Source organism: Petromyzon marinus, chromosome 43 (genome assembly GCF_048934315.1).
Source record: "Petromyzon marinus isolate PM22_M1 ecotype Great Lakes invasive population chromosome 43, UKy_Petmar_22M1.pri1.0, whole genome shotgun sequence".
Classification (NCBI taxonomy): Eukaryota; Metazoa; Chordata; class Hyperoartia; order Petromyzontiformes; family Petromyzontidae; genus Petromyzon; species Petromyzon marinus.
Genome location: NC_133709.1, coordinates 167,634 through 194,343, shown reverse-complemented (window position 1 = coordinate 194,343; position 26,710 = coordinate 167,634). Strand labels below are relative to the sequence as shown.

General features: G+C 53.8%; 3 protein-coding genes across 6 annotated transcripts in view; 2 read left to right on the top strand and 1 right to left on the bottom strand.

The window, feature by feature from the left end:
- LOC116951347 (voltage-dependent T-type calcium channel subunit alpha-1I-like) overlaps window positions 1-11,019 on the top strand; it is a 47,929-nt gene extending 36,910 nt beyond the window's left edge. For all 4 annotated transcript variants that reach the window (XM_076073667.1, XM_076073666.1, XM_076073664.1 and 1 more), the window contains 11 exons: window positions 677-810; window positions 1,425-1,495; window positions 2,086-2,164; window positions 2,382-2,503; window positions 4,246-4,416; window positions 4,908-5,135; window positions 5,237-5,374; window positions 5,626-5,814; window positions 6,152-6,299; window positions 8,043-8,152; window positions 9,421-11,019. In XM_076073667.1, coding sequence (XP_075929782.1) covers window positions 677-810; window positions 1,425-1,495; window positions 2,086-2,164; window positions 2,382-2,503; window positions 4,246-4,416; window positions 4,908-5,135; window positions 5,237-5,374; window positions 5,626-5,814; window positions 6,152-6,299; window positions 8,043-8,152; window positions 9,421-9,861 — 1,831 coding nt within the window. In that variant the 3' untranslated portion in view covers window positions 9,862-11,019. The remainder of the gene's footprint in view (window positions 1-676; window positions 811-1,424; window positions 1,496-2,085; window positions 2,165-2,381; window positions 2,504-4,245; window positions 4,417-4,907; window positions 5,136-5,236; window positions 5,375-5,625; window positions 5,815-6,151; window positions 6,300-8,042; window positions 8,153-9,420) is intronic.
- An 893-nt stretch (window positions 11,020-11,912) lies between these two features.
- LOC116951561 (growth factor receptor-bound protein 2) lies at window positions 11,913-22,423 on the top strand. Its single transcript, XM_032970276.2, has 6 exons — window positions 11,913-12,946; window positions 13,092-13,205; window positions 14,681-14,778; window positions 15,062-15,184; window positions 18,356-18,524; window positions 19,689-22,423. The coding sequence occupies exons 2-6, from the start codon at window positions 13,128-13,130 to the stop codon at window positions 19,863-19,865; spliced, it is 645 nt and encodes a 214-aa protein (XP_032826167.1). The 5' UTR covers window positions 11,913-12,946; window positions 13,092-13,127; the 3' UTR covers window positions 19,866-22,423.
- Window positions 22,312-26,710, bottom strand: part of LOC116951560 (sodium/mannose cotransporter SLC5A10-like) — a 19,763-nt gene continuing 15,364 nt past the window's right edge. Inside the window, exons 12-16 of the mRNA XM_032970274.2 lie at window positions 25,320-25,470; window positions 24,715-24,883; window positions 24,422-24,634; window positions 24,056-24,137; window positions 22,312-23,485 (exon numbers count right to left, since the gene is read on the bottom strand). Of these exons, the coding sequence (XP_032826165.1) occupies window positions 23,280-23,485; window positions 24,056-24,137; window positions 24,422-24,634; window positions 24,715-24,883; window positions 25,320-25,470 (821 nt within the window). The 3' untranslated portion in view covers window positions 22,312-23,279. The remainder of the gene's footprint in view (window positions 23,486-24,055; window positions 24,138-24,421; window positions 24,635-24,714; window positions 24,884-25,319; window positions 25,471-26,710) is intronic.

Below are 26,710 nucleotides of genomic sequence, written 5' to 3'. Positions count from 1 at the left end.
TTTCCTCGTCGTTCCCCAGTTTTCCGCCACAGCTAAACACACACATACACAAAATGTCACTGCTATTGGCCAAAGTATCCCAATCATAACAAAATTACCTGCAAATTACTCAGTTGGGATCACACACACAGCTGTAGCATCGTCCTCTACCGTGAAAACTTGATAGGACCCTACTGAAAAAATAGTCTTGGGACTCGGTGACGCTTTCGTGAGTAATCAAGCGTGGTGATAATAACTATAGTCGTAAAATAAATAACGCGTTCTTTGACCGCATGTTGCGAATTGTGTATTAACGGCATGTGTGTAGTGTGTGGTGAGTGTATATGTATGTGATGTATGTGTCGGTGTGGCCGTGCGTGGGGAGCGACAGTACAGCGGTTAGCGTGCTGCGCTACGAACCTGGCGACCCGGTTTCGATTGAGGCTCACGGTCAACACCAGTGACGATTATCTGAACCGGTCTTGAGCCTCCCCTAGGTTGACTCAGCATAAAATGAGTACCTGGTGTGGTGTGTAAACATCGCCACGAGGGAGACAAAGGAGGTCAGGCGGGGTTTCTGGCCACTCTACCCCTCGTGTACCGTGTCGGCCTTCATAGGAGCTCGCTAACAGCACTTGCTCCTACCGTCTGTGAAGGCGATATGAGTGATCTTTGTCTTTTGGCCGTGTGCGTGTAGGTGGAACCAGCTGGATCTCGGCATCGTGCTGCTGTCCATCATGGGCATCACGCTGGAGGAGATCGAGATGAATGCATCGCTGCCCATCAACCCGACCATCATGCGCATCATGCGCGTACTGCGCATCGCCCGCGGTACCCACCGCCCCCCACCCGGGGTGATGCGCGTCCGGGTCACCGGGGTAACCGGGATAACCGGTGTCCAGGGTAACCGGTGTGTGGGGTAACCAGGGTAACTGGTACTATGGTAACAAGGGCGTGGGGTAACCAGGATAACTAGTACCAAAGTAACCAGGGTGTGAGGTAGCTGCTGGGCCGAGGCTACCTTGAGCCAGTCGCACGGCACGCCTCCGTGCCTGCAAAGCGACCTCAGCCCTGCGAGTCTCCGCACCCCCGTACCTCCGTGTCCCTGTCACCACGTGTTTCTATGTTCCTATGTCCCCGTACCCCTGCGTCCCCGTGACCCCGTGACCCCATGTCCCCGTGACTCCGTGCCTCTATGTCCCCGTACCCCTGTGTCCCCGTGACCCTGTGTCCCCGTGACCCCGTACCCCTGTGTCCCCGTGACCCCGTGCCTCTATGTCCCCATGACCCTATGTCCCCGTGATCCCGTACCCCTGTGTCCCCGTGTCCCTGTACTCCTGTGCCCCCGTGACCTTATGTCCCCGTGACCCCGTACCCCTGTGTCCCCGTGTCCCTGTACCCCTGTGCCCCCGTGACCCTGTGCCTCTATGTCCCCGTGTCCCCAGTGCTCAAACTCTTGAAGACAGCCACAGGGATGCGCTCCCTCATCGACACCGTAGTGCAGGCGCTGCCACAGGTGCGAGACGAGCTCCGGCTCCGGCCATCGCTCTACACTCAGAGATCACCATCATTCTGCTTGTTAACCCAAGAAAGCGTCACCGACTCTCAAGATACCTCTTCAGGAGGGTCCTGTCATGTTTTCGAAGGAGTAAGCGATGTTGCTGTTGAGTGAGGTCTCGATTGAATAATTTGCAGGTAATTGTTCAACATTGAGGTGTAGTTTGGCCAATCCCAGTTACATTATTATTTTTCTATGGCAGGAAACCGGAGAATCCGGAAGAAACACTTGCAGAAGAGGGGGGGAAATAGAAACTCTTCACATTCGTAAAGGCGCCCGAGTCAGGCATCGAATCCAGGCCCTTGTTGTTTCGAGGCGCGAGTGATGGGATGTGTAAAGATTAGTGAATGGCATTTTCTACGCGGAAGAACATGGCGAGCATGGGGATGCGGCTGTGAGTGGTCCGTGATGTCGCGACCTCTCTCGTGGCCCGAGCCGGGATCGCGTGGAGCGCGTGGAGCCGCGGGGCTTCCTTTCCACGCGAGGTAATTCGACGTTCCTGTGAAGAAGCCAGTATAGGAGGCTGTGCTTGTGTGTCCGTGGTGCAGGTGGGGAACCTGGGCCTCCTCTTCCTGTTGCTCTTTTTCATCTACGCGGCCCTGGGGGTAGAGCTGTTCGGCCGCCTGAGTGAGTCACTCTTTGCCCACTCAACTCTGTCACTCACTCCTCTCTTTCACCCTCTCGCTGTCTCATTCACTTCTCTCTCACTTCTCATACACTCCTCATCCCATGTTCACTTGTCGTGATTGCCTTTTGTGACTTGAGGTAATAGTCGCCTGTGGTTGTCCCAGGATTTCTGTCGTTACTTATGGGTGCTTGTGGTTGCCTGTGGTTGCCCACGCAGTCTGTGACGATGAGACCCCCTGCGAGGGCCTTACCCGTCACGCGACCTTCGAAAACTTCGGCATGGCCTTCCTCACGTTGTTCCGCGTGTCCACGGGTGACAACTGGAATGGCATCATGAAGGTAGCGCCTGGGGGGTGTCCATCGCGCGCTGTGTTTCCAGGAGAGCCTCGCCGTGTTTCAAGACTCTTTCTCGGGAGGGTCCTGCCAAGTTTCCAGCATTGGGATGTGGATTTAGCTCATTTCAGTTCCATTTCGGAGGAAACCGGGGAACAAGGAAAAAACACCTGCAGAACAGGGGGAGAACGCACAACTCCACTCACACGCTCTCTGCAGAACAGGGGGGTAACATGCAAACACCACAGAGAAGGGGGAATCGAACTCAGGTGCTTCTTCCTGTGAGGTACAGGTGTTACTACTGCACTACCCCATTGCCACCCGTCCAGGATTTTGCGGCTGATGTTCTCTGGTGGCAGGGATTGATTTCTACCGACATCTGGTGCTGGCGAATGTGTTCAAATACATCGGAGGAGACTGCACAGTGGTGCCGGGAGGCCGAGGCCGACTGAGACACGTATCCGGGCTCACTCTGCGGAAAAAAGTAGCGACACGATGGTGGCCTCTGGATGTTCACACACAAAGTTCCCCCATATAACCTAAACAGGCTGTTGGGGCAAGTGCTGTTAGCGAGCTTCGGCACAGCACAAAAAGGGATCATCTTTGTCTCTTCAGTGCTGATATTTACGTACACCGAACCAGTTACTCAATAAGGGCTGAGACGATCTAGGGGATGCCCAGGAACAGTTATGTTATCACTCATCACTGATGTTGGCTGTGACCAGGAATCGAACTAAGGTAGAAGCGTCCATAGGGTAGTGTGCTAACCACTGCACCACTCCTCCATTACTCCCAATAAATAGGCGGAGAAATGGAGGGGAGAGTGTGAAGAGAGCAAACAGAGCCACAGAGGGAGACACTGAGACACACAGACGGACAGAGAGAGACACACACACAGACACACGGAGACACAGACACACAGAGAAATACGTAGACACGAAGACAGAGACACGTGGAGATACAGAAACAGGCGGAGGCACAGAGACGCACACGGTGAGACAAGAGGAGCCCCGGTTCAGAGAGTCGTGGGGAAGCGCGACGGCAGCAGCAGAGGGGGTCGCGGTGTTGCTGTGTCCCTGGAGAGAGTGCGGTCGAGCACGTCTCTGTGTGTGTGGAGGGTGCATTCGAGCACGTCTCTGTGTGTGTGAAGGGTGCATTCGAGCATGTCTCTGTGTATGTGGAGGGTGCGGTCGAGCACGTCTCTGTGTGTGTGGAGGGTGCGGTCGAGCACGTCTCTGTGTGTGTGGAGGGTGCGGTCGAGCACGTCTCTGTGTGTGTGGAGGGTGCGGTCGAGCACGTCTCTGTGTGTGTGGAGGGTGCGGTCAAGCACGTCTCTGTGTGTGTGGAGGGTGCGGTCGAGCACGTCTCTGTGTGTGTGGAGGGTGCGGTCGAGCACGTCTCTGTGTGTGTGGAGGGTGCGGTCAAGCATGTCTCTGTGTGTGTGGAGGGTGCGGTCGAGCACGTCTCTGTGTGTGTGGAGGGTGCGGTCGAGCACGTCTCTGTGTGTGTGGAGGGTGCGGTCAAGCATGTATCTGTGTGTGTGGAGGGTGCATTCGAGCATGTCTCTGTGTATGTGGAGGGTGCGGTCGAGCACGTCTCTGTGTGTGTGGAGGGTGCGGTCGAGCACGTCTCTGTGTGTGTGGAGGGTGCGGTCGAGCACGTCTGTGTGTGTGTGGAGGGTGCGGTCGAGCACGTCTCTGTGTGTGTCGAGGGTTCGGTCGAGCACGTTCTGCGTGTGGGGAGCGCAGGACACGCTGCGAGAGTGCGGGGCCGGGCTCCCCGCGGAACCCCCGGCCTGCGTGGCGCACCTCCCGCTCATCTCGCCCGTCTACTTCGTGACGTTCGTGCTCACAGCGCAGTTCGTGCTCGTGAACGTGGTGGTGGCCGTGCTCATGAAGCACCTGGAGGAGAGCAACCAGGCACGGTCCGCCACAACTACCACCATCACCACAACAATCACCACAATTGCCATGGGAAAAACCACCACAACCACCGCAATAAATAACCACAACCACCACAACAAAGAGCGGAAGAATAGCGTAAAACAAGATGCAACATGGAACAAAACCTGCAACAATCACTACAACTTGCTGCACCCACAAGTGCCACCACAACGACCCACAAGAGCCACGGCCAGCTGCCACCATCAATAATTACATCAAGCAGCAGACGAACATCAACAAACCCACGTTAACCACACCACCCACACCACCGACACCACCACACCAACAACAGCTCTCATTCGCCACGAAGTTCCGGCGACGTCACCACGGTGCTTGTGCCAGGCTAGGTGCACGTTGAGGCCCCGCGAGGTGTGGATGGCTCGCTGGCAGGAGGTCACGGGACAGGCCCAGGTGCCATGGGTTGACTGACACCGCCCCACTCTCACCCACGCTCTGTGTGGATCCAGGACGATGACGATGACGATGTGGATGGAGACACCACGGAGGGCGAGGGGGGGCCCCTAGGGCCCGAAAGGGATCTTCGCAGGGAGACCCCCTCCCCGACACCGCGGGGAACGGGAAGTCGGTCCCCCCGGCGGCACAGCGCTGACACCGGGTGGTCCCAGTGGGGGCAGGGGGCCGAGGGGGAACGCGTCTCCCTGGGCGGGTCCCCCTCGTGGCGGCCGGGGACCCGGGTGAGTGCAGGAGGTGGTCATCACGGCGACGTGGACTGTGCGTTTGTCACGGTGATGGTGCGGCTGTGCAGTAGTCATGGTGACCGTGCGGCTGTGTGTAGCTGCGGTTCTCGTCGGACCTGTCGCTGGTGATGGTGGACGCAGTGGATGCTGAGTTGCTGCTCATGGACAACCTGTCGGGCTCCGTGTGCCGCTCCTACGGCCTGAGCTCCACCTCGGGACCGCCCGGCTCCCCCAAGGTTTCACGCACAGGGGCACGGGGACTACAGAGACATCGATGATGATGGTGGTGAGGGTGGTGATGTTGGTAAGGGTAGTAATGATGAGGGTGATGAAGGTGATGGTGGTGGTGATTGTGCTGAGAGTGGTGATGGTGAGGGTAAAGATGATGAGGGTCAAGTTGGTGATGATGTTGAGGATCATGGTGGTAAGGTTGATGTTGGTGAGGGTGATGGTGGCGAGTGTGCGCGTGCCCCGGGGCCTCGTGCAGATCCCATTGGCCGAGATGGAGGCGCTGTCCGTGACCTCCGACCTGTCGGAGCGATCGTGGTCCCCGGAGCCGCAGCGCCGCTGCTCGGCGCCGTCCCCTCCATCGTCATCGTCGTCGCCCTCCGCGTCCTCGCCGCCCCCTGCCCCCTCGCCCCTCCTTCCCCGGGGGCCCACACGGCGGCCTCTCAACGTAAGTATCGGCAGCCCCGGGCCCCGCGGTCGCCGTGTGTGTTGCGTTCTGCTCCGGTCACAAGAATCGGTTTGCGCTTCGCTACTGGTAAGTCGTGAGCAACGAGCATACCGCTGGGCTCGCGCTGATATACAAACCGCACGGCGGGCCATGTCACTGAATGGTTTATTTGTCATCGTTTCTCAGTCAAAAGGTAACGGTGCAGCCCTGCAAGTGTCCACACAACGCCACTGTTGGCAAAAGGACCTCATGGCGGTATTTGGTCTTCTCTCCTCTACTCTTCCACACTGACCAGACGTGTCCCTTGAACCCCCCGTGTCCCCTACACACCCTGAAGGCTGGAGAGACCCCGGTGGCACGGGGAGGTGACTTGGTCCCTGTGGCCAACGCTGAGCAAGGGGAGAGTCGGCCCGCGAGTCACGGCGACTCACATCGGCGAACGCGACACGGGGCCCCTGGGGCCCCCTGCCCAGCCACAGCTACAGGCCAGTGAAGTCATCCACGTCTCAGCGGTGTCACACATAATAATAATGATGGTGATGTTGAGTCTAACGGCGTCATTGCATGTAAACTGCGCCTCAAGACGCCGCCGAAGAGCTTGTAACGCTCTACGGTGGCGTCCGCACAGAGGCGCGAGAGGAACCCAGAGAAGGGCGCAAGGGCAGCCAGAACCCGCGCCAATAATTGCCCAAGCTCTGTGTTTCTATATCGGGATGTTTGACCAACGCCATTAACTCCATTAACTCAACTCCATTAACTCAACTCCATTAACTCCATTAACTCTGAGTGTTTCTACACGTGGGAGTCAACCGCAGTGCTTGGAGACGGGGGGGGAGTAACAATCTACGTACAAATGGGATTGAGCTTCCTTTATGGAACAGCAGAGGGCGACCTCCACCCACGAATTCGGCAGGGAGTCTCACGCGCGCGTGTGCGTGATACACCAACCCTCGCTCACAGCAATCTGAGTGATACGTCGCCGCACGTTCAGTCGTGAGAAGTCTCAAGACACCGGTCAGGAGACGGAGGAGCTTTACCAGACAGAATCTGGCACGTGTTTATTACTGTAAACGTAGTGGAAGGTAAACGACGCGAATTTTGGCACTAAACCACCGCGTGACCGAACCCAAAAATATATATAATACCAGTTAGAGGGCATGGTGTGTGTTTAAGCTATGGTACGGAATCGGAAAACCCGGATGAAACACATGCAGAATAGGGGGGCAACTCTACACACAAAGACAAACATCCCTCTCATAGCCTTAACAGACTTGCGGCAAGTGCTATTAGGGGAGCACCTTTGACAATGGCGGGGCCAGGATTTTCAGGTAGGGGGGGCAACCCCTCCATCAATGAAAAATGATAGGCGTTGTAAGTAAGGACTCATCCCTTGCTTTTTGTTCGACGCGTGTGCGGCGATGGCGCAGCCATCAATCGAGGGTCGAATTCGAACCGTGTGTGATCGGCATCGCGCTCGCTGAAGGTGAATGCCTTCAGGGAAGTCGGGTACTGTTTACACAACTGCGCACAATTCTGTGAGTCGCTTATAACTGCTTTGCCGTTACTTATTGCTAATTATGGACTCAGGCTATTGTCCTATCATCCCATAGAGTCCCTGGCACGTAATACTATGCTACACAGTGGCAGTGTGGGTCGCAAAATGCCGATTTATTACTAATAAACCCCAATGATCCGATCGAAATAAGGGATTTCGATCGGATCATTGGGGGGGCACGTGCCACCCCCCCCGGCTCCACCAGTGACCTTTGAAGGTGTCCATAGCACACGTGGACGGTGACTGACACCACCCCTGGACACCTTTGTCTCCCCAGTGCTGATGTTTACACACCGAACGAGGTACTCATTTTAAGCTCAGAATATTTATTAATCCAGAATCTTTATATATCCTGGAGGAATCCGATGAGCTATGAGGCTATTTTTCACAGATGCCCAGTAGGAACGAGTCAGCAAGTTAAAATACTGACCTAGGGGAGGCCCAGAAGCAGTTCAAATATTTGTCACTGATATTCGTCGTGAGTTGAAATAAAACTCAAGTCGACGGGTTCAGAGCACAGTGCACTGACCACTACACGGGTGCTTCCAATACGCACACTAAATCACACTCTGTAGAACAGGGGGAGAACATACAAACTCTACGCAGGTGTTTGCTGCTGTCAGGCACGGGTGTTACCACTGCAGTGATTTTGATATCTGCCCATTCTGTACAGGCCCTCCCACATTTTCTGTGTCTGAGCCAAGCCCGGAGGGGGCGTGCCCCCCACGTCCATCAGAGAGGCCAGACCCCATGGTGACCTGTCGTTCCAGCTTCCACAGACAGGTGTCCACCTCACCACTGAGTCACCCACACTTACTGGTGTCCACCTCACCACCGAGTCACCCACACTCACCGGTGTCCACCACACGTTATTCCCGCGGCAGTGTGGCTGGTCGGTAAAGCTCGCTCGTGACGCGATGCGGCTCACTGCAACAGTGAGGTAAACTTGACACCAACATCGTTACAGCTTAGTTTTGTTGCATTCGAAAGAATGTGACATTTTTTAATCGGTTTATACCAGTTTTTGACAAGCGGCTGAGCAGAACCGAACCTTCCGAAACAGATTTGACCCAGTTCAACCATCGTAGTGGAACCCCAGGCGGGCCGATCCCCAGCTGTTTGCTGTGCGATTGCATCGTCACTTTGAGGCGGTGACGCGGCGGCTCGATGGGATTGAGGCTCACCGCGCGTTGCTGTTCGAGGTTCGCCGTTAGAAGCCGGCAGCCGCCCTTGGTTATTGCTGCGGTGTGCGTCAGCATAAACTACAACTCGCTGCGTCTGCTTCACTCACAGTGGACGTTTAAGTTCCTGTGACGTCATTCTTATGGAGCTTGCCACTGTGTGCCGGAGTCCTGGTATAAAATTACCAAAAAATATATTATAAAGCAAATTATTAAAATAGGATCATACAGCAACATTGCCTCCTCCTACGACAGCTTAGAAAGGCCCTTCTAAAGGCGTCATGAGACTCGGTGAAGTTTCCCTGGGTAAACAATGGGAAAAATATATAAATAATAATACAAATTCATCTATCAATGTTACTCAATGCTTTTTCCGTTCATGATGCTCCTGTCGGTTGATTATTTTGTCTCTTGGACAGCTGACGACCAAGTGTCCTGCCGTCTCCTCGGTTCAACTGAAACTCTCCTAAATTTACAAGGCTTTGTTGTCGCGATGTTATAATTCCACGAGTTTACCCAGGAAAACCTCACCGAGTCTCAAGACTCGTTTTAAGGAAGGTCCGCTGTGTGTGTACTTTAGCTCTGGGAAGAAACCGGAGAACCTCGAGGGAGCCCATGTAGAACAGGGAGAGAACATAAAACTCCACTCGGAAAGCAACAGAGTCGGGAATCGAACCCAGGTTTTGCTGCTGTGAGACAGCAGGAGCGTGGCCACTGCGCTACTGCCCGAGTCTTAACTCTAGCGCTCTTTCTAAGATGGCGCACACCATTCTGTTTACCCATACCTGGCGTTGTAAATGTTTCAACAGCTCCAGTGCGACTCCTAACCCCTGTTCGCCCTCGGCGCCCCCTCCTCCATCCTCTTCACAGGAGGCCGCCGAAACGGGGTCCCAGGAGAACGTGGGGATGAGGTCCCTTTCTTCGTATTTGTGGGGACGCGGGTCACGCCAGCCTACCTCCCGCGACCCCACCGCGCCCCCCTCGCTACCCCCACGCCACTGCTGCCTCCCGCTAAGAGTCCGTGCCGGTCGGGCTGCCGTGGGCCCCACGGGTCCCAGAGGGACGCGGCCAGGTCCAGCGGAGGCTGCAGCTGCTGACATGGAGCCCGGGGAAGAGGAGGATGGAGGCGCGGTTCGTGCCGGCACCAGGGGATCGTACGGACGGCGAGGGGCAGCAGTGGGGGGCAGCGAGGAGAGGGAGCGGCATGGGGGCCCGAGGGCCCGGGGGCATTTGAGATCAGGCGCCACAGAGCAGACAGTGGGGCCGGGGTCAGATCCACCATGCCTGTCGGCACCCAGGCGGCCGAGATGATGAAGATGACAGTGATGGTGACGCTGATGGTAAAGATGATATTTTTTGTGTTTTCTTAAACAGTTGCTGAGCACAGGCCCAACATGTCAAGTGGTCAGCAACAAACAACAATATCAATGTTATAATAAACAAGTTATGGTGAAGATGATGGTGGAATTGATGAAGATGATGGTGCAATGGTAAAATTCATGGTATTTCTTTCGTGGAAAATAATGCTGGTAAAATTATGGTGAAATGTATTTGGCGATGGTTGAAATTATGGTAGATTTGATAGTTAAATAATGGTGAAGTCCATGGCGAAGTCAATCTTAAAGACATGGTGAAGATCTGCCATCCGCAGGTGCTGTGTGCGAGACTCTGGTGCTGCCCTCGATGGGGATCGGACTGCGGGTTGCGATGTGCACGGTGCTCCTCAAAGACGCGCACTGGGAAAGGAGGGGCCAGAGCCCCTTGGCCAACTCACCAACCGCTCACCACAAGTCACCAACTGCTTACCACAACTGAACACTGCCCACCCGCCACGCATGGAACACAGCAGCCGCAACTCCTCTTCCCTTCCTTGTCACAACTTCAACAACAACCACTCAGTCCCCAGGCTCCCCCAGGACGTGTTGCCAGGAGTGTCCGCCCCCTTTTCCGCAGAGCAAGCCCGGGCATCTTTCTCAGTCGGCCTCGGTCTATCAGAACCACTTTGCAGTTCACTGTAATAATAATTTGAACACATTGCCACCACAAGATCTCGGTACAAATTCTTCCCTGTTGGACGAACACAGCTGATGCCGATTCCTCGACTGTCCGGGTCAAACCTGAACGGATGGCGACCCCAGTACCACCCTTTGACCCCCTCAAAACCTGACCTCAGATCCCGTAGCCTTTCTACCCAGGCCACTTGCAGTGCAACCCTCCCCTTCCATAACGATGAGGCAGAGGTCCATTTAAGGGGAGTATGTTTTGTCCACGCAGCCCCGCGGCTTCTTGTGTACATGTGGTTGGTACCCATAGCTTCCCTGTGAAACTGAGCACGCTACACGTGCACGTGGACACGTTGAGTTGCGAGCGCGCGTGAATATACACAAAGTGCGGTTTTGTATGTGTGCTCTCAAGCTGATTTATTGAACAAAGATGCGATGTGTCAGTTTCTCCGAGACACCAACGTTACCACGCGTGTGTGCGTTTATCGGCGGAGTTGCAATGTAGTGAGGGTTGATGAACATCTGTCATGGGATGGCTGCACTGTAATACTCATCTGGCTAAGGAGGCATGGAAGAGGCCTGGTTTTCTGTTCCGTGCCAAAGCATCTCATTTTTAACGATGATGACTACATCGCTACATAGAGCGCAGTTGCTAGAGCTGCAACACAGATGACATTCGTTCCAAGTTTAAATCCTGTTGTCATATATGAGGGGAGCACCCACTTGATATAATTCAGAGGAAATCATCAGTCCGGGTGATTGATGATCCGGAACTGATTAATTCCAGTCACCTCACCAGCGGTTGGTCACCTCCCTATCATTCTTCTATTATCCCTACCACCATGATTAATGTGAACTTCACTATTGGATTCATCCACCCATGTTGAGGACTCCGTCTACCAGACTGTTTTTTCGTCTCATCTACCACACTGCAGGTCACAACACACTCGCCACAATGCAGGCCACACTTCTCTGGAATAAAACCTGAAAAGTGCGCAAACAATGGGGAGGTGCACGCTTGGAATTACCCCAGGCAGAAATGTTAGCACGTTAATGAGAGAACGCACACAGGGCTAATTGCAGCACACAAGCTACGGAGAGTGGGCTTGGGCAGGGCGCGCCACGGATAGAAGGGGCCATGTCATGATGCACCTTTATCCAGGCAGTGGTGGCGAACACAACACCTCTGACCCAGCACTGTGGAGGCTACCAGGGTTGGTGGATCACACAAATGTTGTGAAATTCTCTTCCCTGTGGGCGTCGAGGTGCCACGCCCTGGCTCGCCAGGAAAAAAGCGGTACAGCAAAGTGTGGACCCCACCTGTTTCCATCTGCAGGAGAGCGCTGCTACCCACAGCACATCAAGCATGGGTTTTCCCAGGGTACTAGGGCTTCCTCCCACGTGTAAACACTCAATTGGCCGAAAATATCTTCATATAAAAAGGGTCGCAGAGCTTGTGGCGAGGGAGGTATAAATTGCCAGTTCACCGCCTGGCTGCTGCCTTCCCGCTCGTTCCTCCTCCTGGCGCCTCTCCTTGAGGGCTGTGCAGCGGCGGTGCCGAGTTGCAGACTCAACCCCGTGGCCCCGAGCCCGATTCAGATGTCATCTGAGGCCAGCGTAGCACGGTTTGGTACGGCAAATAGCAAGTGGAAAACAACATATACCGTAATGGTCCCGCGCTGGCTCGGCTCGGATGTGCCAGTGGGAAAGGGGACGAGACCCCCGACCCGCTGAGACTCCATTAACGTTCCGACCTTTTAAGTTACCCAACACCCGCGATGCCCCTTAATCCCCTGAAAACCCCCTGCGAGACCCCTCCAACTCGCGTGAGACCCTGTGAGCCGCTGCGAGTTCCGTCACACTTCAGATCGTCCCCGTGAACCCCTGAGACGTCGTGCACCCACGTGAGTCCCCGTGAGCGGAATACCCCTGCCACGTTGTGAGGTAAACCCTCTGCTCTGGCAACGCGTCACTTCTACCCCCCGTGATCTCGTGAGACTTGGCCTGCGGTTCGTGACTCCGGAACGCGCGCGGAAACTCTCGCGAGACTTTGGTCGACGCGCGCCTCACGCGGAAGTGGCGGAAGCCTCAGCTCGGACCTTAGAGGGACCAGGACCAGCGGGGCCTGCGGTGAGAAAGGATAAGCGGGGACCACCAGGGTCCAACGGGGACCAGAAGGGGCCAGCGGGGCCGCGGAGACGGGGACCACAGCGACAGGGACCAGTGGAGCCACGCGGTGACGGAAATCAACGGTGTCCGCGGCGAGGAGGGACCAATAGGGACCAGGAGGGAGCCGGAAGGGTCGGGACCGCTGCCAAGAGGAGGAGGAAGAAGCCGAAGCAGGCGGAACCAACCGGGACCAGGAGGAACCAGGCCCAGTACAAGGAGAGCGAGTGAGTCCGTCTCTCCCCGTACCCCACCGTACGCGCTCTCCGGGGAATGGCGAAGAGAGGAGAGAGACGGGGAGAGTGGAGCTGAGTATCCGGTCGAGTGATCCCTGTGATGCCCCCGACCCCCTATGCTCCCCTCTGATCTCAGGTCTGGTGAGGCCGAGCGGGGCCTCGCCTCGGGGACATGGAAGCCGTGGCCAAATACGACTTCAACGCCACAGCCGAGGACGAGCTGAGCTTCAAGCGGGGCGACGTGCTCAAGGCGACACTCCCATCACCACCCACATCCCACCACGAACTACAACACGCCAATACGCTACAACACTTCATACTCCCACCTACATACATCCAAAGACAAAGCTCCCCCGTATAGACTTTAACAGACTGTAGGAGAATGTGCTGTTAGCGAGCACCTGTCAATGGTCAGCACGACTGGGTGGGTGGCCAGCACAACCACAGGCCGCGTTTGTCTCCCGAGCAGCGATGTTTACACACCATTCGAGGTTCAGTCGACCTATACACAGCACATCACACACAGTACCCAAATAAGACTTTATACACCATACACACGATAGCTACACCACATACATCACACGAAAACCACCATACCATATTGTCCACCCAACGTGTACGGCCCTAACTACACACACCCCAATTCAAACACTCCACAACAAACTCGCCACAGGCAACCACAATTCCTACATGCAACACGCGCACACTAACCACACTCGCCGATTAGCACGGTTGGCTACGTACGGTGCTAAAGAAGTTCAGCATATATGCCACACACACTACTCGCCACCACACACTGACGGACACTTGCACTGAGTTTTCAGTGTACACTGGATTTTCAGTGTACACTGGGTAAAACACATTGAAAGCCACAGCAAATTTATACTGAGAAGTAGAATTCACAGTCGGTTATATTAGTAAAAACATAAAAAATAAGTACATACATACAGATGGAATCTCAGAATAGAAATTACAAATGTTTTAAACAACAACAACCATTTAGGGTCGTGTAATTAATTGTGAGAATGGTGGCACTTTGGTTTGCGCACTTTGGTTTGCGCACTTTGCTCTAAACTTGGCGAACCGAGTTCGATTTACGGCCATAACTAGCAACGTTGGCGACAGATATTTGAACTGATGCTGAACTACCATCTTCATCAACATGGTCAAACAACCTCCATGAACCGACGTGTCGTGGAGAGGCCTTCGTTCAATAGTGGCTTGACAAGGGCTGTAAATGGAAGTGTACATAGTCAAGGTTAGTGTGTGTGATGGTGGGTGGCAGGCCAGTAGCGCAGTGGTAACACCTGTGCCTCACAGCAAGAAGTTCCTGGGTTCGATTGCTGACTCGGCTGCGTTCTATGTGAAGTGGGTGCGTTCTCCTCCTCTTCTGCGTGGGTTTTCTGTGGGTTGGTCGGTTTCCTCTGATAGCGAAGAAAACATAGAATGTAACCGATATTGGACAAACATCCAAATGCTGAACCATTCCTGGCAAATTACTCAAATGGAATTACACATAGCAACATAGCCGATACTACGAAAGCTTGGCAGGACTCTCCTGACACAGTCTTGTCATTGTGTGAGGCTTTCCCAGGTAAACAATTGTAATAATCGTATAATAATAGCTATAGACGAGACGTGAAGCACTGCTGGATTCGGGAGTCCCCGAGGAATGTTCATACGAGGCTAACGTGGAGCGCGGGCCTCCCTGGCTTCACGCTGCAGGTCCTGAACGAAGACTGCGACCAGAACTGGTACAAGGCAGAGCTGAACGGACGCGATGGATTCATACCCAAGAACTACATCGACATGAAGCCCCACCCGTGAGCAAGCCCCTGCCTTCATGATTCACGTCACCCGCAGTCATACTGGACACATGCCCTCGTCTGTTTACGTGCAATAGTCATCCATAATGCTGTTTCTGTAACCTTTGATTTTTTTCGTAATTTGTCCAAACCAATTATGGTTGGATATGATTGTGTGGATATGTTTAGGTATTATGAGTGGTGGGGGGGGGGGGTATAGGTGGTGGTTATTATGGCTGTGTTGGTGGATATGGGTGGGTGTGTGGCTTTGCTAACACAGGGAACGTCTGAGTGTGTGCAGATGGTTTACTGGGAAAATCCCGCGCGTCAAGGCAGAGGAGATGCTCAATCGGCAGAAGTTTGATGGCGCGTTTCTGGTGCGGGAGAGTGAGAGTGCTCCAGGGGACTTCTCCCTCTCAGTGAAGTGAGTGCGGCACGTGTGTATGTGTTTGTGTCATGGTTATTTCACTTGTTCACCCAGGATAGCTGCACTTAGTCTCAGGGCTCATTCAGGAGGGTCCTACGAAATTTTCACAGTTGGGGCACTGATTTGAACTGTCAAGGGGAACAACCTCGTCTCCCCACTACAAAGACAGATCCCCTGTGAAGCCTTACCAGACTTTTGAGGCAAATGCTATTAGTGACCACCTATGAAGGCCTGCATTGCACACAAGGAGGCACACAGACTTATACCCAGACACGTGCATTGCAAAGGCAGAAAGGCACCCAAGGATGACAAATCTCACACGTGATCATTGGCTGGCAGCGTCGAGCTGCGTGTGTGTTGCTGTCTTTTTGTATGCGCGAGTACATTTGTGCACATGTTGTGTGTGTGGGTGTGCACCTGCATGTCGCTTGTCATGTCTCGTGAACTGTGCCGTTCGCGACGTACACCATGTACACTGTGGCCCGTAGTCTCAGTCACAGCTTGTCTCCGACTTGGCTCTAGCTTGGCATGAGAAGGCTCAAAGCCCTACGTTTGACTTTATCCAGCTGTCAGAATGGTCCCAGCCGCACTCAGGATTTAAGTGAGCCAAGCCTGAGCTGAGCCACTGCGAAGCCTCTCGCTTGGATGTCTTTGAAAGCAATCGAGCAGCTCAAGCCTGAGTTGGGCCATGTTCGAGGCCGAGTCAGAGCCAAGCCGCGACAACGAAAATAGGGGCTCTATAAGTAGACATTGTAATGGGACCTGCTGCGGGCTGTCGCCAGGTCTTATCCGGAGCATACTAGTGTGGGTGCATGCCATTGACTCTGTTACGCGAACGGCATTGTTTCCTCTTTTGGAGCCGTGGGGGAAATAGCGGTAAAGCACGAGCGGCCGGTCCAGTGTGAGCGACGAGCCTGCGTTCCTGGAGAGCGTCGCTTCGTGTGGCGTGCGCACTTGTTAACTGGTACGGTGGTCACCGTGTTAAAAATAGGTTACAGGTTCTGAAAACCAGGAACCAATTCCAGGAACGTGAGTAACTAATGCACTGATTGGCTCATGCTGATGTCAAATCGCTGGCTGACCAAGTCACTGCGTGGTTCATTTGTCAGTGTGTCTCAATTAAAAGGTAAAGATGCAGCCCTGCAATTGCTCGCTCACGCCAATGCTGACAGAAGAGCCTCCACTAGAGGGAGCTCCAATGGGTGTTTGGTCTACTCTTCCTTACTAGATTGAAAGTCTTAGAGTGCTATTGCACCAATATGGCATCTGCCTTCGCTGCTCGGTTAAATCAAGCTAAATAGGTTTTTTAATGCTCTCTGTACATGTGGCAAACCAGTACTATCCAGTTTAATTATATTTTTCTAGACAGAACAAACCAATTCTAGTGACGACCCAGGCTGCTTGCCCACGTTTTCCTGGGTGATGCGGTGCTGCTTCGCGTGCACCCAAAGTGATCGCAGCATCGCTTCCTGCAGTGTGAGCGTGCGGCCCCCACCCCAGCCTGCACTTACACTTGGCCTCAAACCCCCCGCACGCCTCTCACCCACGCGCCATCACCACCGGCGACCACACGGACTTCACACCATGGTCCTGGTTATTTGCCTTATCTGCCCAGCCCGTCCCCCGTCAGCGACGGGGCATTCCCGCCGCCACGTGTGTGGCCCCGAGCGAGTCGCTGCCCCGGCGTCGCCACAAGGAAGCAGCGTGTCGCTTATCCCGGCCCCGCCCTCCGTGGCTGATTGCCCCTAATCTGGAGGTTAACATTGAGTCCAGGGGACATTGTGTAATGGGCAACGATTTTGCTTGAGGCTTTCGAGAAGTTGGTGAGGTTGGGTCGGAGCTGTTTATTTCCTGAAATGGCTGCCACTGTTTGCCACCTTTCCGTTTTTCGCCTGTGCTTGGAGCGCAACTCATTTCAATAATGTGAACTAACCCAGAGCAGTGCTTTTAGCCCTCAATGGATGACGAGAGCGTGGCTTGGTTATGACGAACATTTCCTCTACTGCGTGCTCGAGTCACCCAGGAGGAAGTTGTAGCCATCCCCCTTCTGCTCCAGTCTGTGCCGCCCGCATCCTCGCGGTTCAAGAGTTGTCTTCATGCGTGCGCGGTTGTCATCTTACATTGTTCAAGTTGATTTTGTGGAACCAGGTGGGAACTCAAAAGACCAGGATGAGAATCTCATTTGTAAGAGCAACTGTTCGGCCAACCTAGGCCACCAAAATGACAGAAGCAAAAATATAAAAAATAAAGTACAGCAAAGCAGCAAATTGACCTTATGGTGGGACCCTGGGGTCCCATAAGCCCCCGGCTCTCGCTTAAACTGCGTTGTTACGTTTTTTTTTTGTCTGTTGAAAGCGAACAATATGGCAATCTATTCCTCTCGAAGAGCTCTGCACGACACACTAATCAAAGTTTTAAAGTTTTGTTTATGATTCCGGCAATTTTGGCAACGACGGGTGCTTGGTGAAGAACGAGAGGATTGATTTCTGGTGGGTCGCGGCGTTTATGTGCGCGGTGGGACGGATTCGCCAAAAATAAAATAATCATTACGATTTTGACTTCCGTTTATTCGGGACCCCGGGATCCTGCCATAAGGTTAAAATACCAATCGGCACAAAAACAACAAAATGTCAGTCAGAGTAAAAAACAACCAAATAGAAAATCATAACAAAAACAACCACATCACAGATGATATTGAAAACAGTGCACGAACAAAACTAATATAAAATTTTCAGTAACAAGTTGGCCGAAAAAAAGTAGTTTTAAAAACCATTCTTAATAGCTCAAGTTACAGTAAAACATAAAAATAGAGTGCGAGTGAAGTGATCATATGGTGAGTGTGTGCGTTTCTGCCCTTGTGATGCACGTGTCTCAGCCTGCGTGTGTGTGGTGGCAACCCAGGTTGGATTCCCTGCGACAGCTTATATCAATTGCCAGTGATATCTGAGCCACTCCTGAGCCTCCGCTATAAATATCGGCACTGGAGGAGACACTGGCCTGAATGGTGCCTGCCACATCTCACCACACTTATTCACCTTCCTGGTCGTAATACCCGCTAGCTTTAACAAACAGAGGCGTGCAGCGTTGGATGTGCTTAGGCCCTCTACCTTACCCATGCCACCAGCTCAAAAGGGGGGGCTTCAAGGGAGTTATCTGCGTGCATTCCAGGTTTGGGAACGACGTGCAGCACTTTAAGGTGCTGCGGGACGGTGCAGGGAAATACTTCCTTTGGGTCGTCAAGTTCAACTCCCTGAACGAGCTGGTGGAGTATCACCGCAGCACGTCCGTGTCGAGGACGCAGCAGATTTTCCTGCGGGACATGGAGCAGCTACCACAGGTGAGCCCCCGGTGGGGGGAGCGGTGGGGGTGGGCATGGCGGGGGAGGCTCGAGGCACACTTGACACACCACCCTCTAACCGGATACTGGTGGTGGCAACTGATACGCTCCAAGATCTCAAGCGGTGGGGAGATGGTCCCACTTACTGCCTGGGTTGAGGTGGTAGTGCTGGCGGAGTGAGAATTAATTTCTTTTTGCGCAGCGTGAGTTGCGGCGATTAACGCCATGCCACTGCTGCCGAGCCCCTATGTCTCAGGAGGTTTACAATGGTTGTGTCTGATACACTGAACCAGTACCACCGAGATTATGGGTTCGAGCTCTTTGTCTAGGTGTCTATGGTGGGATCGTAATGGCCATCATTACGCCACGCCAGCACACCTTAGAACCTGGTATTGAGAGCTGGGTCTGAGTATCTCTATCACTGGGCAGGAGGTGGTCCCATTCACTGCTTGGGTTGTGGTGGTGGTGATACTGGCGGGAGTGAACGTCTGTGCCCAGTGCAAGTAGCGGCGATTAGCGTAGAGCCACTGCCACTCAGCTGCTGCCACCACCGCCAGCAGCAACAGCAGCTGTGTGTAATTGGCCGCTCAGCGCTGTTCAAACACACAGCACTGTTTACCCACGTGTCTCACTGCTGCTGCCACACGAGTGTTTTTCCGACATGATCGCGACTGTGTGTGAAGTAGACCATGATGGTGGTGGATGCGCCTCGCTGCCCAGCCGTGCGGCTCCTGCGCTGTGCACACTGCCTTGCCCACTGCCTGTGCCGTTACTTCTTGTAGTGATTGGCCCCCTCACGATGCGGGGTCGTGGTTCACATCACGTTTCCAGTTATTTTTTTACACCATCATACGTGCAGCGCCTCTAGTAGTAAGCACACTGCACTGCGAACCCGATGGCCAGAGTTCAATTGTCGTGCACAGCCAACATCGGGGACGGATATCTGAATCGGTCCTGGGCCTCCCCTATATTGACTCAACCTTAAATGATGACCTTGTGTGGTGTGTAAACATTTTCACTGGGGAGACAAAGGCGGCCAGGCACGTTTCTGGCCACTCCATCCCTCATGTGCCATGCCAGCCTTCATAGGTGCTCGCCAACAGCACTTGCCTCAACAGTTGGTTAAGACCACATGGGGGATCTTTGTCTTTGTGTTGTTTGCAGGCGGCGACGCGCGTGCAGGCCCTATTTGACTTTGAGCCACAGGAGGACGGGGAGCTTGGGTTCCGTCGGGGAGACTTCATCACGGTGGTGGACAGCTCCGATCCCAACTGGTGGAAGGGCTCGTGTCATGGCCGAGCGGGGATGTTCCCCCGTAATTACGTTACTCTCGCAAAGTAACTGGCGCGGCACACTGGCAGGTCCGGCCCTGGCCCTCCCCGGACCCACGTGTACTCTCTCCTCGCGGAGCAGAGACTCGAGCAACACTTCCCCTCTGCGCCCTGACTCTTCCGGTCTCGGTTCCGTCGCGCCTGTTTTAATTGTTTATTGTTTCCGACATGTTTTCTAATTAAATGACAATTGAGTGCTCAGTATTTAACGTGATATTTTGTAGAGACAACAGAATGGCTGTCGGTGCCCGGGAGTTGCCAGGTGGTGTTGTGTGCCCACGATAAGTTTGCCTAATGTGCCCGGGGTTCTGTGGGAACTGTTGTGGAATGGCGTGCCTGTGCATGCATTGGCTCGCCCGGCGCTGCCGTTGCCCGGCGCGGTCCAGTTTGTCACCGTTGGGAACACAGAGCCCTCACTCCGTGCTCCCACTGCCTGCGAGAGCGATTCCCAACGCTTCGTTAACACACTCGGTTTAGATGCAGAGGCGGCCCACGACGTGGGGGTCGCATCATTGGCGAGGCCTCGGGTTGGGGTGAGAGGGCGTCGCCACGATCGGGGGCGATCCTGGCGTGGGTGGCGCGCGGCCCGGGTCTTCGCGTGTCTGGCTTCGTTCAGGCCTAATGCTGCGTTGGCATCGTTTGGTTTGTTGTAGCAGGTGTGACAATTCTTCTGTGATTTTTTTATAACAATAACGACAATAATAACATTCCGCCCTCTGTTTTGCTTTCCGTCATGTCTGTACTATTATGCTGATGTTCATGCATTGTTACTCCTAGAGAATCCAATCAGGTAAAATTCTAGATAAATGTTGCATAAGTTGAAGTCCTGATGGTGGTGATAACCATGCCCTGTGGTGCCTGATGCAACGCGTGTTTCTGCACGTGTATTACAACATGCAGTGGGCAATATGCCCATGCCCATGCCCATTGGTTTTGCAAATCCTGGTTTCCAGCGAGTTCCGCCAAATAGTTTTATCAGCTGGGACGGTACCACATTCAAAATGTCTCAGAACAGCCAATCTGGTTGAAAATCGGCCGATCTTTCATCAGCCTGACTTGGTAATAAAGCACAGGGGCCTCCACTCACTACCTCACTGCCCTGCGTTGGATAGAATTCAAGAGTGAAGCAGTCAGGGTGATTGATTCATTTAGTTACACGCTCGCTTGCTCGCTCACCATTGGTCGGTCGCCTCCCTATCACTCTTCTATTGTTGTTACTACCATGGTTACTGTTCCTGCGAACGTTTCTAATTGATTCCTCTACACATGTTGAGGACTATCTACCAGACTGTTTCGTCTCATCCATACTGTGTTCAAACACAATACTGCAAGTTACAACAAGACACTCATCCACCCACACCCTCACACATACTCACCCACCCACTCTAGCCACACTGCAGGTCATCTCGCTTCTCTTTCTGCTTCCCTCACACTGCTGCACTTTGGAATTCCCTTCTGTCTCTTTGCCCAAGCTCAACTCAACGTTGCTCAATTCAAGAAACCTGATACCTATTACAGCTTTGACAGTGGTGATCGTTGCTGGCCATTTAGCGTTTTTGGGTTTTTTGCCTTGTGCTGAGAAATTCGCATGTCTGTGAGCCGCGTCTGACGTCGCAGTGTGGGGAGAGCCCCCTGCTGCCCGCGGTGGGGGACACAGTGCCGGCTACGCTGTCGGCTCCTCTTGCGATGCTCCCTTTACCCACTCCCACTCCACAGGCGTCTGTTCTCTGTTGTGCACGGGGACTTGCCACCTCTTCCATTGAGCAAACACAGGACTTAATTCTCACTTGCCCTCGATCTGTCAAAACTACTGTACAGTTTCCTACAATATAGTTCAACATAGTAACCAGCACCATATTTCATTACAAATAAATTCTGGCTACCCAAATTAGTCACCTGTGTACGGTGATCCCACGGTCAGCCTATCGGGTGCTCCAAACCTGAACCTCGAGGGGCCTCTGAAAGTGACCGATGGATCTCTTGTATCAGACCCTGGAGAGTGTAGGCCTGTGTGGACCAGGTACTTTGAGCAGCTCCTCGTTAACTCTCCTCCGGCTGTGAAATTGAACATGACTGATGATGTGCCCAAGGCCACTTAGTGATGACAGTCCACTTTGTGCCGAGTCACAGACCACCGAGTGGTGCGCGACAGGCCCCTGTAAGTGGTGAGGGACCAGCCGCTGTGAGTAGTGAGCAACAAGTCGCTAAGTGATGAATGGGCCACTGAGTGGGAATGAGTGGCTAGGCTGGTCTACAGGCAGCAGTGATGCCAGTGTCCCAAGCCAGACATCGGACATGGTGCCAATCTCCCAAGCCACTGCCCAGCAAGGCCAGGGACCACGACTCGGTTGTTTTAGTCTTGACACCGCAATGGTGCTCGAGTGTGGGTGGCGGGGCCAGGGTTGGGGATTCAGGTGGTGCCTGCAGACGTCTGGAACCATGCGCAATCTGCTCACTGACAGAACCTCAGGATCTTTATTCGCTGGATTTCTGGAGTGTGTTTCATACACAACCAATTGTTTTATCAAGCACATGTATTATGTCAATAAAATCACCAATGCCAATTAAGGTCCTCGTAAGCAGTAACGTTAACGAGCACGTCGATTAGAATTCGTATGCGTGGAGTGGTGCGATGAGTAGCTTTGCTGTGAGGTGGGAATGTGTCTTGGAGCATTGTGGGGCTGGAGCGTAAATTGGCAGTGTCGATAAACTCAATTCGTTCCATTGGCCACAGCCTTCTGCGAAACAGCATGTTAGCATTATTGGTTCAAGACAAGCAAAAGCTATATTCTTTTGGTCTTTAGGTAAAGTCACGTAGATAGGTTCAAAGAAAATAACGTGACTTTACCGAAAGACACAAAGAATATGAATTCCTGCAGTCACGAAAGCTTTGAGTCAAGATTTATAAGCAAAACTGTGGACCAGTACTGCGTCTCATTAGCATGAGTGATGGGATGTGTAAAATATAAATAGGCGAAATGTGTGGCTTCTTTGAGTGAAACAGATTCCATTCCAGACTCGACCACCACACCAGGCGGCAAGACGGCAGCGCAGTCGTGTTTGATTCCGTACCCGGGAACCTTTCTGTATGAAGTTTGTATGTTCTCCCCTGTTATGCATGGGTTTCCTCTGGGTTTTCTGATTTCCTCTCACAGCTAAAAACACATGCATTTTATCTGGGATTGGCCAAATATCCCAATGCTGAAAAATTACCTGCAAATTACTCAACTGGGATTACACAGCAGCAACAATATCACCCCCAACTGTGAACTTGGCAGCACCCTGCTGAACAAGCGTTGAGTTTAATAAGTAAACATACAATCGGATCAGCAGGGCGTCAGATCGTTCTGGCCGAAGTGAGTGCGTAATGATGAGTCCGGTGAGCGTGCTGGTGAGTGGCATCTGCTCCTCCATGGCCACGCCTCTAAGCGAAGTAGCCGTAGAAGTAGATGTTGACGCAGATTAAGACGACAGCGTTGACGCAGCAGACCCGGGCCCACAGGGGCCGCTCGCCCTCATCCCTCGCAGCCTGGTTCCGCGGGGCCACTGCGGGGGACGGGGCTGCATCACCGGCGCACAGTCCCCTGCCGGCTCCCCGCCAGGGGCGCGAGCAGCCAGGCTCCCCGCAACCTGCAGTGGGCGGGGGATGGGAGAGAGGAACGTGACCGCCCGTCCGCTGTGGGGGTCACTGGGATCGCAAACACCAGCCACGGAAGCTGCTCCTCCAGCAGTGGCACAAGCGAACCATTGCGGGGCTGCACCTTTACCTCGCCTCCAGTTCACACGGGGCACGGCACTCTTCCACGTCGAAAGTCCGGGCCCGAAGATGGAAATTCAACAATCGCAAAGCGGGGAAAAGAAAGTGTGTAATGTGAGGGGATCAATGTTGACTTGCTTTCTGGCTCTCGTGAGTAGTGCAACGTTGAGGCCGATTGGTACCTGAGATACCAGGTGTTACAGGCTCGGTACAAAAGGACTTGCGCATTTCTAAAAAAAAATGACGTATTTAGTCTTATATGAACTCGAGACCAGGATGAATCATTTGCAAGAGTGACCTGTGGCATTCGTGTGCCAGTAGGGGGCGGCGGTTGCTGTGTGCATCGTCCCAAACGAGGAACTTGCAGTGTAATTTTCTAATTTGTGAGCATTTTCTGTGCACGTGTGCGGTGGCGGTCGTTGGGTCAGGCCTGGGAGGGTCACCTTTGTGCGGGGGGGTGGTGGCGGGGAGAGTGCGCTGCCGCGTGGCTCTGTGCGACGCGGTCCTCCACGTGAGCCCCACCACCTGGCGCGCACATGACCACAAGGACCCGCCGTGTAGCCCTTCACTGTTGAGGCAAGTGATGTTCGTGAGAACCGATGAATGCCTGCATCGCAAACGAGGAAGTCGTGTGGCCAGGACCATCCCCAGTCACCATTTCCTCCCCAATTCAGATATACACGAATAGACATGGTAATGTGTGTGTGAGTAAGCACAGCCCCCTCGGCGCATGCAAAACCCATCCACGCCATTCATCCACCCACTCACCCTGCCACCCACTCACCCTGCCATCCCCCCCCACCACCCACCCGGTCGCGTGGCTGTGGCTCGGTGAGGAGGCTGACGGCGACAATGACGATGGCACTGAGGCCGCACAGGATGATGGCGAAATAGAGGTAGTGCAGGCGGGCGATGGTGGGGCGCAGGTCGGCCTCGCCGCACCGCCCCGGCGGGTGCACAAACTCCAGCACCATGCGCATCACGCCCAGCGCCAGCCCCACCATCATCCCCCAGAACGCGCCCTGTGAGCACACGCGGGCATCCGCTCAGCATCTGCCACACCATCACCAACACCATCACTACCGCCGCACCACGTTTGCACCTTCTCGTTGGTGCGTTCCCAGAAGACGGCGAGCACGAACACGGCGGTGACGGGCGGCGCCAGGTAGCTCGTCACCGACTGGATGTACACGTAGAGCTGCCCGCTGTTGGCGCTTTGTAAGATGGGGATCCACACGAGGCTCGCGGCCACCAGGATCACGGTTACCAGCCTGGGCAGCACACAGAGACACAGATCCCTTGTGTAGCCCACACAGGCTGTCGGGGCAAGTACTGTCAGCGAGCACCTATGAAGGTCAGCACGGCGGACAAAGGGGTCGTTGATCGACACCTTTATCTCCCCAATGCTGATGTTTTACACACCGAGCCAGGTACTAGTTTAAGTCTGGGTCGACCGAGGACCGGTACAGATATTCGTCACCGATGTTGGAAATTAGTGGAAATCAAACTCGGATCGCCAGTTTCAAAGCGCAGTGTGTTAACCGATCCGCCACCGCTCCCCACGCACACAGACACTGCAACACACACAAAATACTACACAGCGCACCCAATACATTTACACCACCGTCGCTCCCACCACCAGCGTCTCGCTATCCCTCAAGGCAACCGGACCCCAGCAGCACCGCTCCCCACGCACGCGCGCACAACCTTCCAACAAGCAGCAGCTCCCGCTCAGAGGCACGGCGCCGGAACTTCTTCCAGATGTCCATGGTGAAGAGTGTGCTGGAAGAGTTGAAGATGGAGGTGAGGGAGGACATGAGGGCAGCCATCATCACAGCGATCATAAGTCCTCGCAGTCCTGCACACACACGAGCACGTTTGCAGTATGTACTACAACACGCGATCTCCACCACTAAGCGATAGTCAAATCACCACGGAGCTTGTGCCAGGCTAGGTGCACTTTGAGGCCATCACATGATGTGTGGAAGGATCACTGTTTTTGGCAGGTCACAGAACAGACCCAGGTTTTGAGGGTTGACTGAGATGACTGCAGATGCACCTCCGATGCTCCCACTGCCAACTTGCTGCGTTGTATCAACCCAGAGCTTCGCTCAATGTGAGCGTCGCTCCTCCGCCCTCTGTTGTTGTTGGAGGGCGACTGCCTCCAATTGCCCAGTAACATCCTTCATGAGCCTCTTCCACAGGTGCCGATCTTAATACCGTTGGTACCAATCATCGGCAGTCCACTCAAATACACATTCTGTACCACATCAACCCGTCACTTATCGAGGAACCTTGCCTGCCAAAGGAGCTCACTAATGTGACCATGTCCAGATCTTTCTAAGGTCTGTGAGCTCCTCACACAATGAAATTTGGATCTCTAATTAAGCAGAGATGTAGGTCCTGTTACAATTCCCCACACCTGTAGCAGACGGGACATAGAGTAGGGCGTCTGTGCAGGACCACCCCAGGTCTGAAACCAGATTGGGGCTCCGCAAGCCTTTCAGCAAGCCGATGTTGAATGATCTTTGTCAAGACCTATCCCGGCACACTGAGGGATATTCCCGATTAGTTATTACAATCTGTGCGGTCCCCTTCTTAAAAATCGGGGACCAACAGGGCAACCTTCCAATAATGAAGAATCTGTCCTGCGGACCAGATGGTTGTAATTATGTCATATCACATACTGCACAGAAATTATATCCTCAAAAATTCGCTTGAGAGGTCATCTCTGCCTAGAGCTTTACCTGGTCTCAGGCTCTGTATTGCTCTTGACACTTCCTTAACAGATGGCACGTCAGCCAAACACTCACAGGGGGTGGATACTTCCTTCAATATTTCAGACACTTCAGGCCCAGCAGGGTAAACCCAATCTTGCAAGATCTCACACAAATGAACATACACGCAGTGTGTGTACCCTCACATAAATGCACACACACACACACATAATTTACACATCGTGTATCCACACTTCCATCCCCTATGCGTCGCGAATTTATCTTTCAGAAACTTTGCACCGCCTCATTGCGTCTCTGATTCCTCAATTTATGTGCACACATCACCCCCCCCCCCCGTGCCGCCCACCCTCCAAGGGGCAC

Excerpts from the sequence above, each read along its gene's own strand:
- LOC116951561 (XM_032970276.2), top strand. The coding sequence starts at position 13,128 with ATGGAAGCCGTGGCCAAATACGACTTCAACGCCACAGCCGAGGACGAG. Across the intron at positions 15,185-18,355 it reads GACTTCTCCCTCTCAGTGAA|GTTTGGGAACGACGTGCAGC; the intron begins GTGAGTGCGGCA and ends CGTGCATTCCAG. Across the intron at positions 18,525-19,688 it reads ACATGGAGCAGCTACCACAG|GCGGCGACGCGCGTGCAGGC; the intron begins GTGAGCCCCCGG and ends TGTTGTTTGCAG.